At 39.6% G+C, this 13,306-nt stretch overlaps 1 protein-coding gene across 3 annotated transcripts in view; it reads left to right on the top strand.

Moving 5' to 3' along the window:
* The window catches only part of LOC106874310 (centromere protein K), a 33,206-nt gene extending 22,538 nt beyond the window's left edge, over positions 1–10,668 (top strand). For 2 of the 3 annotated variants that reach the window (XM_052973862.1, XM_014921997.2), the window contains exons 7-10: positions 630–699; positions 3,168–3,215; positions 5,395–5,445; positions 7,302–10,668. In XM_052973862.1, the coding sequence (XP_052829822.1) occupies positions 630–699; positions 3,168–3,215; positions 5,395–5,445; positions 7,302–7,463 (331 nt within the window). In that variant the 3' untranslated portion in view covers positions 7,464–10,668. The remainder of the gene's footprint in view (positions 1–629; positions 700–3,167; positions 3,216–5,394; positions 5,446–7,301) is intronic. The other variant, XM_052973863.1, reaches the window with a different exon arrangement.
* Positions 10,669–13,306: the final 2,638 nt, after the last annotated feature.

Genomic DNA, 13,306 nt, shown 5'->3' with positions numbered 1-13,306 from the left:
AGAGTGTAGTGAGTGCTTTTTATGTGCTACCGGCACAGGAACCAGTCGGGGCGGGGTGGGGGGCATCAACCACATTTGGAAGGTGCCTAATCTTTTATGATATCAGTTCTTGAAGTTGACATGTAAGAAAAGGATGTGCACTTTCAGAAGTGATATCATGAAAGATTAATTCATTTCCATTTATTTTCCCTTCTTTTTCAGCATGTTTAAATAATCTTATAAAATGATTGAAAGTGGTAGAATATTTTGCATGCTGGGCGAAATGGTTAGCGGTATTTCGTCTGCCGTTCTGAGTTCAAATCCTGCTGAGGTCGACTTTGCCTTTCGTCCTTTCAGGGTCGATAAATTAAGTACCAGTTGCATACTGGGATTGATCTAATCGACTGGCCCCTTCCCCCAAAATTTTGGGCCTTGTGCCTAGAGTAGAAAAGAATATTCTATGGAGAAAGAGGATGGCCTTGGTCAGAAAGGTATTGTTTTTATTTTTATTTTTTTTATTAACCCTCATATTGTTTTAAAAACCCATATATGCCAAATAATGTTATGTAGACAACACAGACTGTCACAAAACCCTGCCAAAATCTCTTTAAGTCTACGAATTTTCTGTCTTTCTTATTCTACAATGACAGATATGTTCAGGAAATCAAACATCAAATTGAAATGATGAAAGAAGAACGACTGTGGTTATCAAAAAGCCTGGTAAGTGTTTGGTCAGTTTGTTGGTGTTTCTGTCCAGTTTGGGACAAACCACGTTTCCACTAATATTTAATGCACAAAAATCCTGTTATGCAGCAAAACTGTGTGTGACCTCATCATCATCTTTTTAGCGTCCACTTTTCTACGTTGGCTTCAGTCAGATGAAATTCTTTGAGGCAGATTTTTTATAGTTTGGCACCTTTCCTTATTGCTAACCCTGACCTGTTTTCCAGCTTTGGTGATATTTCCTCATAGACACACGTTTGCAGGAAGCACTTTGTAATGAAGGAAATAACTTGTACAACATTGCCACTTGTTTATATCCTGTGGTGTCAAAACAAAAAAGACGCACACACACATACAGACATATATATGGCCTGTGAGGCAGAGATGTGGCTGTGTGCTTGAGAAGTTTGCCTCCCAATCACATGGTTTTAGGTTCAGTCCCACTGTATGTCACTGAGCAAATGTCATCTATTATAGCCCTGAGTTGACTAAAGCCTTGAGAGTGAATTTGGTAGACGGAAAGTGAAAGAAGCCCATTATATATATATATATATATAGATATATATGTAGAGAGAGAGAGAGATACACACACACATTCTTTTCTTTATTTGTGGGTTAACAAGGCAACCAATGGTTTCATGTGCAGTGATCCTCACAATTGTTCAAGCGTGCCACCTGAACCTGTTGGTGCTTGTCTCCATTTCGGATGAGAATAATCATCATCATCATTGTTTAACGTCCACATCCATGCTGGCATGGGTGGGATTGTTTGAGAAGTGCCGGCCAGGCAGAAGCCTGCATCAGACTTCTGTGATTTTTACAGCTGGATGTCCTTCCCAACACCAACCACTCAGCATAGTGGACTTAGTGCTTTTTACGTGGCACAAGCACAGGCGAGGTCAGTTTTGCAAGGTTTTTATGGCTGGATTCCCTTCTGAACACCAACCCCTTTACAATGTGGACTGGGTGTTTTTTTAAGTGACACCTGTGCGCTGACAGGGTCACCAAGTAATTTGCAAGACAAAAAAAAACCTTTCAAGAAGGGAGGGGACATTGGAAGAGGTGATCTTGTGTCGAATGATGAAAGGGTGTAGTGAGACAGAGAGACAGAAACAGGTGTCTTGCTGTAGAAGAAATACAAGGTTACCTGGCTAGAGAGAGAGAGAGAGAGAGAGAGAGGGATCAGGAATGAAGACTGAAACAGGTGTGCTGCCGCAAAGGAAATAGTGTAGGAGAAGGAGAGAGGGAGATGGTGGCAAAGTGCTGGGCATACTCACATGGGATGGGGATCAGAATATAAATGGGATGGTTGAGTAAAGGAAGAGAGAGATAGAGATGGTGGCAGGATATTGCGAAGGAAGTGTGATTAAAGAGTGTGGAGGTGGGGAGTGAGTGGCATAAATTTGAATATATGTAGAGATGGAGGCGGGGTACTGGATAGCAATGATACAGAAGTACAGGGCTGTGAGGACAAGATTGAGGAGTGAGAGCTAGGCATAGTGTATGAGGGAGGAAATGTGAGGAAGAGATGTAGATTGTACATTATTTACATTTGATGGATATTTGTCCTTATCTTGTTTGTTGTTAATACAATGTTTCGGCTGATATACCCTCCAGCCTTCATCAGGTGTCTTGGGGAAATTTCGAAACTCGGTTCTCATTCCTAAGGTATTTTTCGATGTTGTTGTTATTCAGATCACTGCCTGGAATCGAACTTGGAATCTTGGGGTTAGTAGCCTGTAGTAGATTGTTAGGGTGGGGTTGGGATATTCCTTGTAGCATTTGTAGCAGTTCTTTGCATTCTGAGATCAAACTCCACCATGTACTACATGGCTGGAAGATTTAGTCTGCTCCTTGGTTTAACACCAACACCTGGTTCTTTGGTGCCTTTAGTGGGGTCTATTCTATTGTAAACATTCAGGCCCTATAAAGGGGCAGAGAGCCTGCCCTTCTCTCTTTCATTGAAATATTAAAACATTTAATAACAAAAAGCAGTAACATTTTATTTGTCGGATCTCAGCTGAGAAGTCCTTGTCTTGTGGGATCTTACGTGCTGGTGCCATGTTAAAAACCCCTGTTTTGGTGTCACATGTAAAGCTCCTGTGCCAGTGCCACGTAAAATGCACCCAGTGCAGGCTCTGTAAAGTGGTTAGCGTTCAGAAGGGCACCCAACCATAGAAACCATGCCAAAGCAGACCATTGATGCCTGATGCTGCCCTTCCACTTGACCAGCTCCTGTCAAACCATCCAACCCATGCCAGCACAAAAAACAGACGTTAAATGATGATGAAGGTAATTTCTAGTGAGATTCCCTTAAAAGGTTACCTCTTTGATCATGGTATTCCTATTGATATCCATCTGCAAATATTTAGACTCGACATTTACTGGATGAATGTTGCCAGGCAAACAGCAGAATCTGTTCCTCTTTTTTTTTTCTATGGTTTTTCTTTATTTCTGTTTTCCAGGTTAACTTTGTTTCCAAATATTTCCCTAAAGTGCATCAATCGACATTGGTAAGTTTCTTGTCTGACTTACTTTTCACTTTGCACAGTTTAGAATTCCAGTTTAGCTAATTAATACTTGTTAACCTGACGGTTATAATTAGTGCAGAGTGTGTTAATATTGGTTGGAATGACTGGATGTTCTTCCTGTCACTAACCCATACCTCCCTCTCTCAAGTAAGGGATCACTTATTTCCCACAAAGCAAACAAACAAATTGTTGAGAGTAGAAACATAAAAAACATGCCAAAGCAGACCTCACTGGTCCTAACTCTGTATAATCTTTGTTTCAGAAAATAATAATGGCAGACCCTCAGCTTACTCAAGAAATGAAGAATTATGCTGTTATTGTGGTTATAAAGGCTGAACCTAACGATTTAGAAATATCTCGATTTTTTAAAAGTTGCCAGATCTTTCATCTACAAAGTTTGTAAGGAGCCAGAGACTGAAGATGGAAACCTATCACCAGTATCAAAGCGGAAAAAGCATTCTAAATGCTCTGAAATCATCAGAACACCTGAATTTATCCAACAAATTCAACAGACCATTAATTACAATTGCAGAAAGTCCATGAGGTCAGTTGCAAAAGATCTCTATGTGTCAGAAAGAACAGTCAGAAATGTTGTCCACAAAGACATCAGATATAAGTCTTATATGATGAGCAAAGGTCAATTTATCAGAAAAAGCAGAAGAAAACCACTACATTAGATCCAAAAGGCTCTTAAACAAACTGAAAAATCCAGCGGAAGAAGATTTGATTTGGTTTTTCACAAACGAGAAAAACTTCAACCAAGATAAAAAGTTAACAGAAGAAATGACAGATGGTTATGTGCAGACCCTTCTGAAGTTCCAAGTGTTATGCATACAAAATTTCCTGCAACTGTCATGGTTTTAGGGGTTTTCAGTAATAGAGAACATGTGATGCCTCCTTACTTCTTTCCACAAGGCCTTAGAGTTAACTCTGCCGCTTACATTGAGGTCCTGGAAATAATTGTTAAGCCCCAGATAGACAGTGTAAGCAATGAAAGGCCATATGTGTTTCAGTAAGACTCTGCACTATCACACATGGCTCTAGTAACACAGGAATGGATGGCTGGAAATTGTCATGATCACATAACCCCTAACATTTGGCCTCCTAATTCGCCAGATCTCAATCCATTGGACTATTACATGTGGAGCGTTGTTGAGAGAGAGGTCAATGAACTCACCCATAACACCATAGATTCTTTGAAATCTGCCATAGTCAGAGTAATGTCCAAAATGAACCAGGACCACTTGATTCGAGCTTGGAGATGACTTAGATCTCGTATAGAAGCAACTGTTGAAACCGAAGGTAGCTTTAATGAATAACATTACAGAAAAGAAGGTTTATTTTTATCCTCATAGCATTTTTTGATTAATAATGTTATTATCTGTTGTTTTATAAACATAAATCTGTTCTCGTGTATCTTACACACCCTGTATATATATGCATACATAAGGATAAGCATATCGAAAGGGGTCCATGGGGAAACCTCATTTAAACAAAAGGGTTGGAAACCACTGGTCTAGGCCTTGTTTGTTTACCAGACAAAAGTGCTGGGTTCATTACATGCTTGTTTCATTGCAAAAAAAAAAAAAAAAAATTTTTTTCTGTTTTTTACTTCCAATCAAAAACAAATGTAAACAACAATGGTGGAGGCATACAATTAACAATGAGTCAGAGATACACTTGACCACAAAGCTGCAGCAACATGATCTCTTGTCTATTTTTAATGTATTTTATCTTCTTTTTCTTTGTTTATATAGTTCATTACTGCTTTAATGAGAATCTGGTAGAGATTACATTTAGGCTATTCTCACTACACCTGGAGGAAACACAGCACAAAAGGGTTAAGATTCTAGAATGTGATCTGAGGGATATTTGGTTACTATTTCTAGTTGCTTAACCCTTTGAACCCTGATCTCCTGACCCTTAATTGACCACATACCTGGCTTCCTGATGCCCTCCACCGGTAGAACGGTGCTACGGTATAGAGAAAAATAAGCCATCCACTGGTAAACTGGTGTTACAGGCTCAAAGGGTTAATGACCACAAAACTGCTTTCACATTGGCTTAGCTTTCTTCAAGTCTTTAGAATTGGTGCCACTATTAAACCTGCCATCTTTTGTCTCAACACGAAACATGATATATTTCTTTATGTCTTTTGCAGTTTTCCACAACGAAGGACAAAGAGCCATACTCTCTAATGAAGATAATTATGGTAAGACAAGTCTTGGTCATTCTGCAGTTGGACAACCTACAGGAATCTGTAGGTAGTCAGTACTGGACATTGCAAGTGGATGTCAATGTGGGTGCGTGACCTAGTGGTTAGGGTGTTGCACTCACAATCACAACAGTGAGATTTCAATCCCAGGATCAGGCAGTGTGTTGTGCTCTTGAGTGAAAACACTTCGTTTTACATTGCTCTATGACCACTTGGACATTTCACTTGTGACTCACTGTGCACCTCTACAGGCAATGTCAAACTAATGTCCCGGGGGGTGGGAGGCGGTGGGGGGTTAGTGAATCAAAGTACAACATAAATATTCGATCACTAAAAACATAGGCACAAGTGTGGCTGTGTGGTAAGTAGTTTGCTTACCAACCAGATGGTTCCAGGTTCAGTCCCATTGTGTTGCGCCTTGGGCAAGTGTTTTCTACTATAGCCTTGGGCTAACCAAAGCCTAGTGAGTGGATTTGGTAAACGGAAACTGAAAGAAGCCCATCATTATATGTATACGTATATATATATATATATATATATGTTTGTCTCCAACATCACTTGACAACCGATGCTGGTGTGCATACGTCCCCATAACTTAGCAGTTCCACAAAAGATTCCAATAGAATTAGCACTATGTTTACAAAGAATAAGTCCTGGGGTCGATTTACTCGACTACAGGTGGTGCTCCAGCATGGCCGCAGTCAAATAAGTAAAAGAATAAAGAATATCTGTGCAAGTTATTCAGAACCCCCTTCTGTCGTTTATGACTGGGAAGTCCACCAAGAACAGTGCAGTATTTTTTTCTTTATTGCCCATAGGGGGCTAAACATAGAGGAGACAAACAAGTACAGACAAAGGGATTAAGTCAATTACATCCACCCCTGTGTGTAACTGGTACTTAATTAATCAACCCCGAAAGGATGAAAGGCAAAGTCAACCTCAGCGGAATTTGAACACAGAACATAAAGATAGATGAAATACTGCTAAGCATTTCGCCCGGCGTGCTAACGATTCTGCCAGCTCACTGCTCACATTAGTGAAAATATTGGTACCGTTTGGTGTAGAGGGACAGTAGTAGGGACTTTTGATGATCACTACTAGAGACTTTTGAAAGGTGGGGACAATTGGTGTAGGTGGACAATGATCATTTATTTATTGATGAAGATTTTCTATTTCACGTTGCTAATTATCATCTCCGTCATATTTTCTTTCTCATGACACAACACCAGCCCCATAAATTCTATTTGAACTTTTACGAAAGCCAAATAATACCAAAGTAAGTAATCCCCACAAACAATGAATCTACAAACTTTGCATTTTAGAAAAATGAAAAATAACTCAGAAGAGATAAGAAATTCAAAATCGAGCATAATATATGTGCATCCCCATCATCAGCTGCCAAACGGATATCACTATGGTTTCGACACCTGGGCACTACTATTCATTACACACACACACACTAGTATGTATCTATAATAGAGTGTAACATGCCATATGACAAATAACTTTGTGCAATCATTATCATTTCATGTCCACTTTGTTTTATTTATTTATACACACACACACACCCTATATTTCACTCACCTTGATGTACATGTTACTCTACATTTCACCCATTTAATATACATACTGCAGTCTGGCTACAAATGAGAACCAGAAAGGAATGGCTCAAAATGGAAAACTTTCCAGAAATATTTCAATATTTCATAGAATCAGTGTCTACCTGCCTGTCACTCTGTCTGTTTCTCTCTTTCTCTCTCTCTCTCTTTCACCAAAATAATTAATAAAATTGTTCCCTTTTTAGTTGGTTCATTCTGTAGAAATGACTGAGATTTTTTTCTTGATCTTTGCAGACTCTCATTGACCGCAACTTGAATCATCCCCATGACACTTATATAACAGTCAACTCTCGTTTCTCACTTGATTACCTGGAACTTTTGAAGGAATGTCGCATTATAGAATGTCACCCAAAGTATGAATTAAAAGTTCGCCTGATACCACACATTCTTCCATAAACGAAAGTCAAGAGAGCTAAGTGGACACTCGTAATGACTGGCTCAACCATAAAGTCATTCACTTACGGCACTTCAGCTCTTTCTCTAATATTTTGTAGAAAGAAATTCTTGTAATTTTAGATAATGAAATTCTTTTTTCACCTTAAATGTCACTATGCAGAGCAGTGGACTTGCTCCAGTTAGCAGTGATTGTACAGGGAGTCACCTGACTTATTCCCGTTAAATGTGATTGTACAGGGAGTCATTTGACTTATTCCTGTCACATGTGATTGTATTGAGAGTCACTTATTTTATTTACATTGTGAAATTTTCATTAGTTTTACGATGTACGTTTTTATTTAGAAAATAATTAAAGTATTGTTGCTACCATGTAACTGTATTTAGACAGATAGGCTAACGAACCTAGATTTAGACTCATTTTACTATTTTAATTATTAAGGGGTGGCCACCTCGCAGAATCCTTAAGCACATTGTGCAAAATGTATAGTCCAAATGCTGTCGAGGTCACCTTTACCTTTCATCCTTTGTGGCAGGGTTTAATAAAATAAGTACCAGTTATGCATTGGGGGTCGATGCAATCAGCTTACCCCCCTCCCCCAGAAATTTCTAGCCTTGTATCAAAATTTTAATTAATTAAATTATTGAATTACTACTGTCTCAGTTTATTCCCTCCATCTCCTCTGTTGCTACTATAATAATTTCTATTCTCTGTACCGTTTCTTTCTGCTAATCAGTCACAGGACCTTACTAGTTTTTATGTCCACCTCATAACGCTGATTGCAGGTGAAAGTCTTAACATTTACTTTCATCTTCACCCAAGTTCTCTGTGATGTGTATTTACGAGACCTAAATTTATATTGGTTTACAACTTGGCACATCAACCACATCTGATTTTTTAGAGTTAGCCACTGCCGTCGTATGTTCAATAATTTCAAATTGATCTCTGCACATAAGATTTGAAAACCATGGAATCCTTGAAGGTATGAATAGGATTTCATTTGGTTCCCAGATGAAATCTATATTCCGTTTTATAGCAGTAAATATTCTCATTTCACCTGGAATAACCGAACACCATTTAGGTTCCACAAAGCTTATTCCAAACAAGTTATTTGTTCTACAAAATTTCTGAATTTTTGACTGTAAGTAGGCTATTTTATAAATATCTTGTTTCCATAACAACCACCCCAAACACATCCACTCATTATATTTTTTGTATATATGTCCATCTATGACTTTCAACTGCATCTGGTAGTGGGGCTTTGGTTCAGGAATCTCAGGATTTTGAAGAATGTGGAACCACCTCTTAGCCACTATTGTTCTAGGTCTACACTGACCCAGAGCTGTAGCACTTGTCAGGGTCCCAGCATGTGATGACAATCTGTCTGAGCACAGGGATGTAAAAAAATACCCTTGGTTGGTGTCAGAATGCAGTAAAACAACCAGGAGTGATGGACTCCTAACTTGTCATGGCATCCTACTGGGAGAGGGACATCATCATCATCGTTTAATGTCTGCTTTCCATGCTAGCATGGGTTGGACGATTTGACTGAGGACTGGCGAACCAGATGGCTGCACCAGGCTCCAATCTGATTTGGCAGAGTTTCTACAGCTGGATGCCCTTCCTAACACCAACCACTCCAAGAGTGTAGTGGGTGCTTTTTACGTGCCACCGGCACGAAGGCCAGTCAGGCGGTACTGGCAACGACCACGCTCAAAATGGTGTATTTTGCGTGCCACCTGCATAGGAGCCAGTCCAGCAGTACTGGCAATGAACTCGCTCAAATGTCTTCACGTGCCGGGAAGGCGACGTTGGTAGCGATCACGTGGGCACTGATGTAAAAACCTGTGCTTTCACATGATCATTTTGCTTTGGCCTATCACTAGGTACTAATCACAAACATTTAATCACGAGTGGCACTCGTGTTGTACAAGAGTCTATCCTTGTAATCCAATGTTGTACAAATGTCTCTTTACGGTGACTTCTTTTCTCATTCCATCTCCTGAAAGTGCTATGGCGATGGAAGAGTAATGATGTGAGCAGACCTAACGACGAGGAAGCAGGCAGTAAGTTACAACTCTATGTCTGTCGACTTTGCTCTGAACCAGGCACATCTGCAATGAGACTGAATAGTTGTCATCTGAGAGGTCATGGGCGGAGAGTCAGAAGTGCTACTTACAACAATCATTATGAATGTATGCAAAATAAAATGCTGGGCAACCAAAGACATGCTTTCCGTCTTTCCTTTATTACTTAGTCATATGTGGAGGTGCTATGGCCCAGTGGTTAGGGCAGTGGACTTGCGGTTTCAGCTCCCAGACTGGGCGTTGAGTATTTATTGAGTAAAAACACCTGAAAGAGGGATGGGGTGGTGACCAACCCTGCTGTACTCTTTCTTCCTGTTTCTGTTGTACCTGTATTTCAAAGGGCCAGCCTTGTCACACGAGAACTATGCTAAGGGTACACGTGTCTGTGGAGTGCTCAGCCACTTACATTAACTGGAACCCTCGTCATCATAACCGCCACTTAGAGATCACTGCATCAGCCCCTTTCATGTTTCAACTCTACACACTGGGATTCATATATTACCTAAGGGCTAATGTTTCCCTAAATAGATATATTAAATATATCCCAGTAATACCTCTTATAAATTGGAATTCAACCGTACTACAATCCGTGAGTTCTCTCCCTTATTTCAGTCATTGAATGAAGTTATAACATTTTGTTACATTTGACGAATATTTGTCCTCATCTTGTTTGTTGCTAACACAACGTTTCGGCTGATATACTCTCCAGCCTTCATCAGGTGTCTTGGAGAAATTTCGAACCTGGGTTACTTTTCGATGTTGTTGTTATTATTCATGTCACTGCCTGGAATCGAACTCGGAAACTTGGGGTTAGTAGCCCACGCTCTTAACCCCTGTGCACAATTATGGAGTGAATTTTAGGGCTTATAAATCTAATATTTTCCTTAATACCGTTTCCCATATTCTGCTCATATCTGCACTCGGTCTGCTTAGGAGGTTGTTATGTCCTAGCATATGTGTTGCTTCTTTTAGTTTTTGTATTTTCTAGTGGTATTCTTTGTCTATTTTTTTAACTTCATCCCACAAAGGGGAGGTGGTCTCCATTTTTCCGTTCATGTATTTATATATTTGACAATAAAAAAAAAAAAAGAAAAGAATGACTTCAGTGGTAGAGAATTAATCAGTTTAATTTATTATCTTTTAATAACACATGGGATGAAGTGGTCAAGTATGACCTTCGAACGTTGGACTTCACAGAGGCAACGACGAAAGACCGAGACCCTCTGGAGATCTGCTGTGACTGAGAAGACCCGGCAAGGAAAGTGAGTTCACAGCTGTAAGCTACACCAGTGTCGCATAACCAGCCCCAGCCCACTCTAAAGTATCTTGGATCATAGGGCGACATGCTATGCTTGAGGAGACCTATTGAATCAAGTACAACATCAAAATCAAATGGAAATTGTAATGGTGATCCCCGTGCCGGTGGTATGCAAAAAGCAGCATCCAAACGTGGCTGATGCCACCACTGCCTTGGCTGGCTCCTGTGCCAGTGGCATGTAAAACACTCCAACCGATTGTAGTTGTTGCCAGCCTCCTCCGGCCCCTGTGCTGATCATCATCGTTTAACGTCCGCTTTCCATGCTAGCATGGGTTGGACGATTTGACTGAGGACTGGTGAAACCGGATGGCAAAAACCAGGCTCCAGTCTAATTTGGCAGAGTTTCTACAGCTGGATGCCCTTCCTAACGCCAACCACTCAGAGAGTGTAGTGGGTGCTTTTACGTGTCACCCGCACGATGGCATGTAAAAAGCACCCACTACACTCTCAGAGTGGTTGGTGTTAGGAAGGGCATCCAGCTGTAGAAACTCTGCCAGATCAGACTGGAGCCTGGCTTCTCAGACCCTAGTCGAACCGTCCAACCCATGCCAGCATGGAAAACTATGATGATGATGAATATAAATTTTAGTTCATAGATCTAGTTAGTTGTGTTAATTTGGGTGTGGAAATTTAAAAGAAAAATATCCTTGTTACCATTTTTTGGAGATTTTTCTCGCATTCGTTGTCAAACAGATCTGAAGATTTGGGACTTTGTGATTCTGTCTATGGAGTTTGGGTGTGTCCAAGTGTGGGGGTAAATGGACAACACAAGATACTTGATTAGGGGGTGGAGTTGAGCTAGCATGATCTCTCCTCCCAAACCAAAATATATATATATATAAAAAAAGAAAAATACTTTCAACAATCCTTTTTATCAAAAGGCATGTATCTAACACCTAAAACAAAAAAATGACTAAAAAAATTTAGAAAATCATCTGGTCGTTAGATTTCTGACCAAAGGTCAATTATTCAGAGGCTTCACAAAACACTCCACCCCCAATCAAGTATCTTGTGTTGACCATTCACTGCTTTTATCGTTTTGTTTAATAAATAAACAATAGCTATATACATATATATAAATTGTTTTAATAACTCCGTATGAAAACAAACATACATTTTTATGTATATCATCATTGTTTAATGTCCGCCTTCCATGCTAGCATCCAACCCATACTAGCATTGAAGACGGACGTTAAACAATGATGATGATGATGATGATATATATAAAAAAAATGTATGTTTGTTTTTATACGGAGTTATAACAATTTAGCATTAAAGAGAGGGACAAGTACTTTGTTAGCAGAGTACGTAAATGTGAGAAACTTTTACAAGATTCTAATGTTTCAATGTGGTGGTCTTCATCAGACTGTCCGACAAAGGCCAGCAGGCTGCAACTTTGAAGGTATTGAGACCTCTTTTCTTGTAAAATTATAGTGTGTGTTTAATATGTGTAACATGAACAATTGTGTAACCACAGGAAAGAAAGGGGGAGGGGGGGGGGAAAGACTGTTGAATGTTTTGTAGTTTTAATAGTTTATTGCAAAAAATATTAAGACACATTTCCCAATTTGGGGACACACACATTACACTTTTCCATTCTCCCCATGGGTCACACAGAATTTGCAGAGGTAAAGACATGACTTATTCCAACCAGTATACCCCCCACACACACTATCGTTTTTTTTTATTCCCTGAGCCACTCCTTTTCCTTTCACCTCTACCACACATATTCCCCTCTCGACCCCCATCTTTATCTCTTCTACAGCAGGATACCTGTTCCCCTGTTGTTCTTTCAATAATTGGCATAACCCCCACTCCCCACCCCCACCGTGTCTTCTTTTGCTTGTCTTGCAGGTTAAAAAAAACCTTCCAAAAACAAACATCACAGCCCTGGGGTTTGTTGGATCCTGTCAAAATGTCTGACTCATGTCAGCAGAGAAGATGGACAGCGTTAACCTTTTAGCATATCAGGCCTAACTATTCCATTTTACAGTCAAACTGACTGGGTCCGGCCTCTCACACCCATCCTACAATGTTATTCTAAAAATTTTAAACAAAAAAATCACATCATCGAAATCTTAAAGCTATGAATTAATGTATGATTGATTTGAAATGATGTGAATAAAGAATTATTGCAGCTGTGGGGAAATTTTGCTGGAAAAAAAAAAAAAAAAAATTGCAAAAAGAAAAAAGTGGTCTCTTAAAATGACAACTTCATCAAGTGACCTTCCAATTAAAGATAATTTCTTTAAAATGCATCATCTAGTTTATAGCCTGCTTGTTTGCCAATGACAAATCTTCCCACAGCGAAAATGTTTCTGGTGAAATTTCCAGAGACTGCCATTTAACAGAATAATCTGAATGCAAAAGGGTTTTACTGAAGACGATCTCACACAAATCTCATTCACAACCAGGATAAATACAGTGAATAGTTCTACAG

The sequence above is a fragment of the Octopus bimaculoides genome, chromosome 1, assembly GCF_001194135.2.
Source record: "Octopus bimaculoides isolate UCB-OBI-ISO-001 chromosome 1, ASM119413v2, whole genome shotgun sequence".
Classification (NCBI taxonomy): Eukaryota; Metazoa; Mollusca; class Cephalopoda; order Octopoda; family Octopodidae; genus Octopus; species Octopus bimaculoides.
This window is presented reverse-complemented; position numbering and strand designations above follow the sequence as displayed.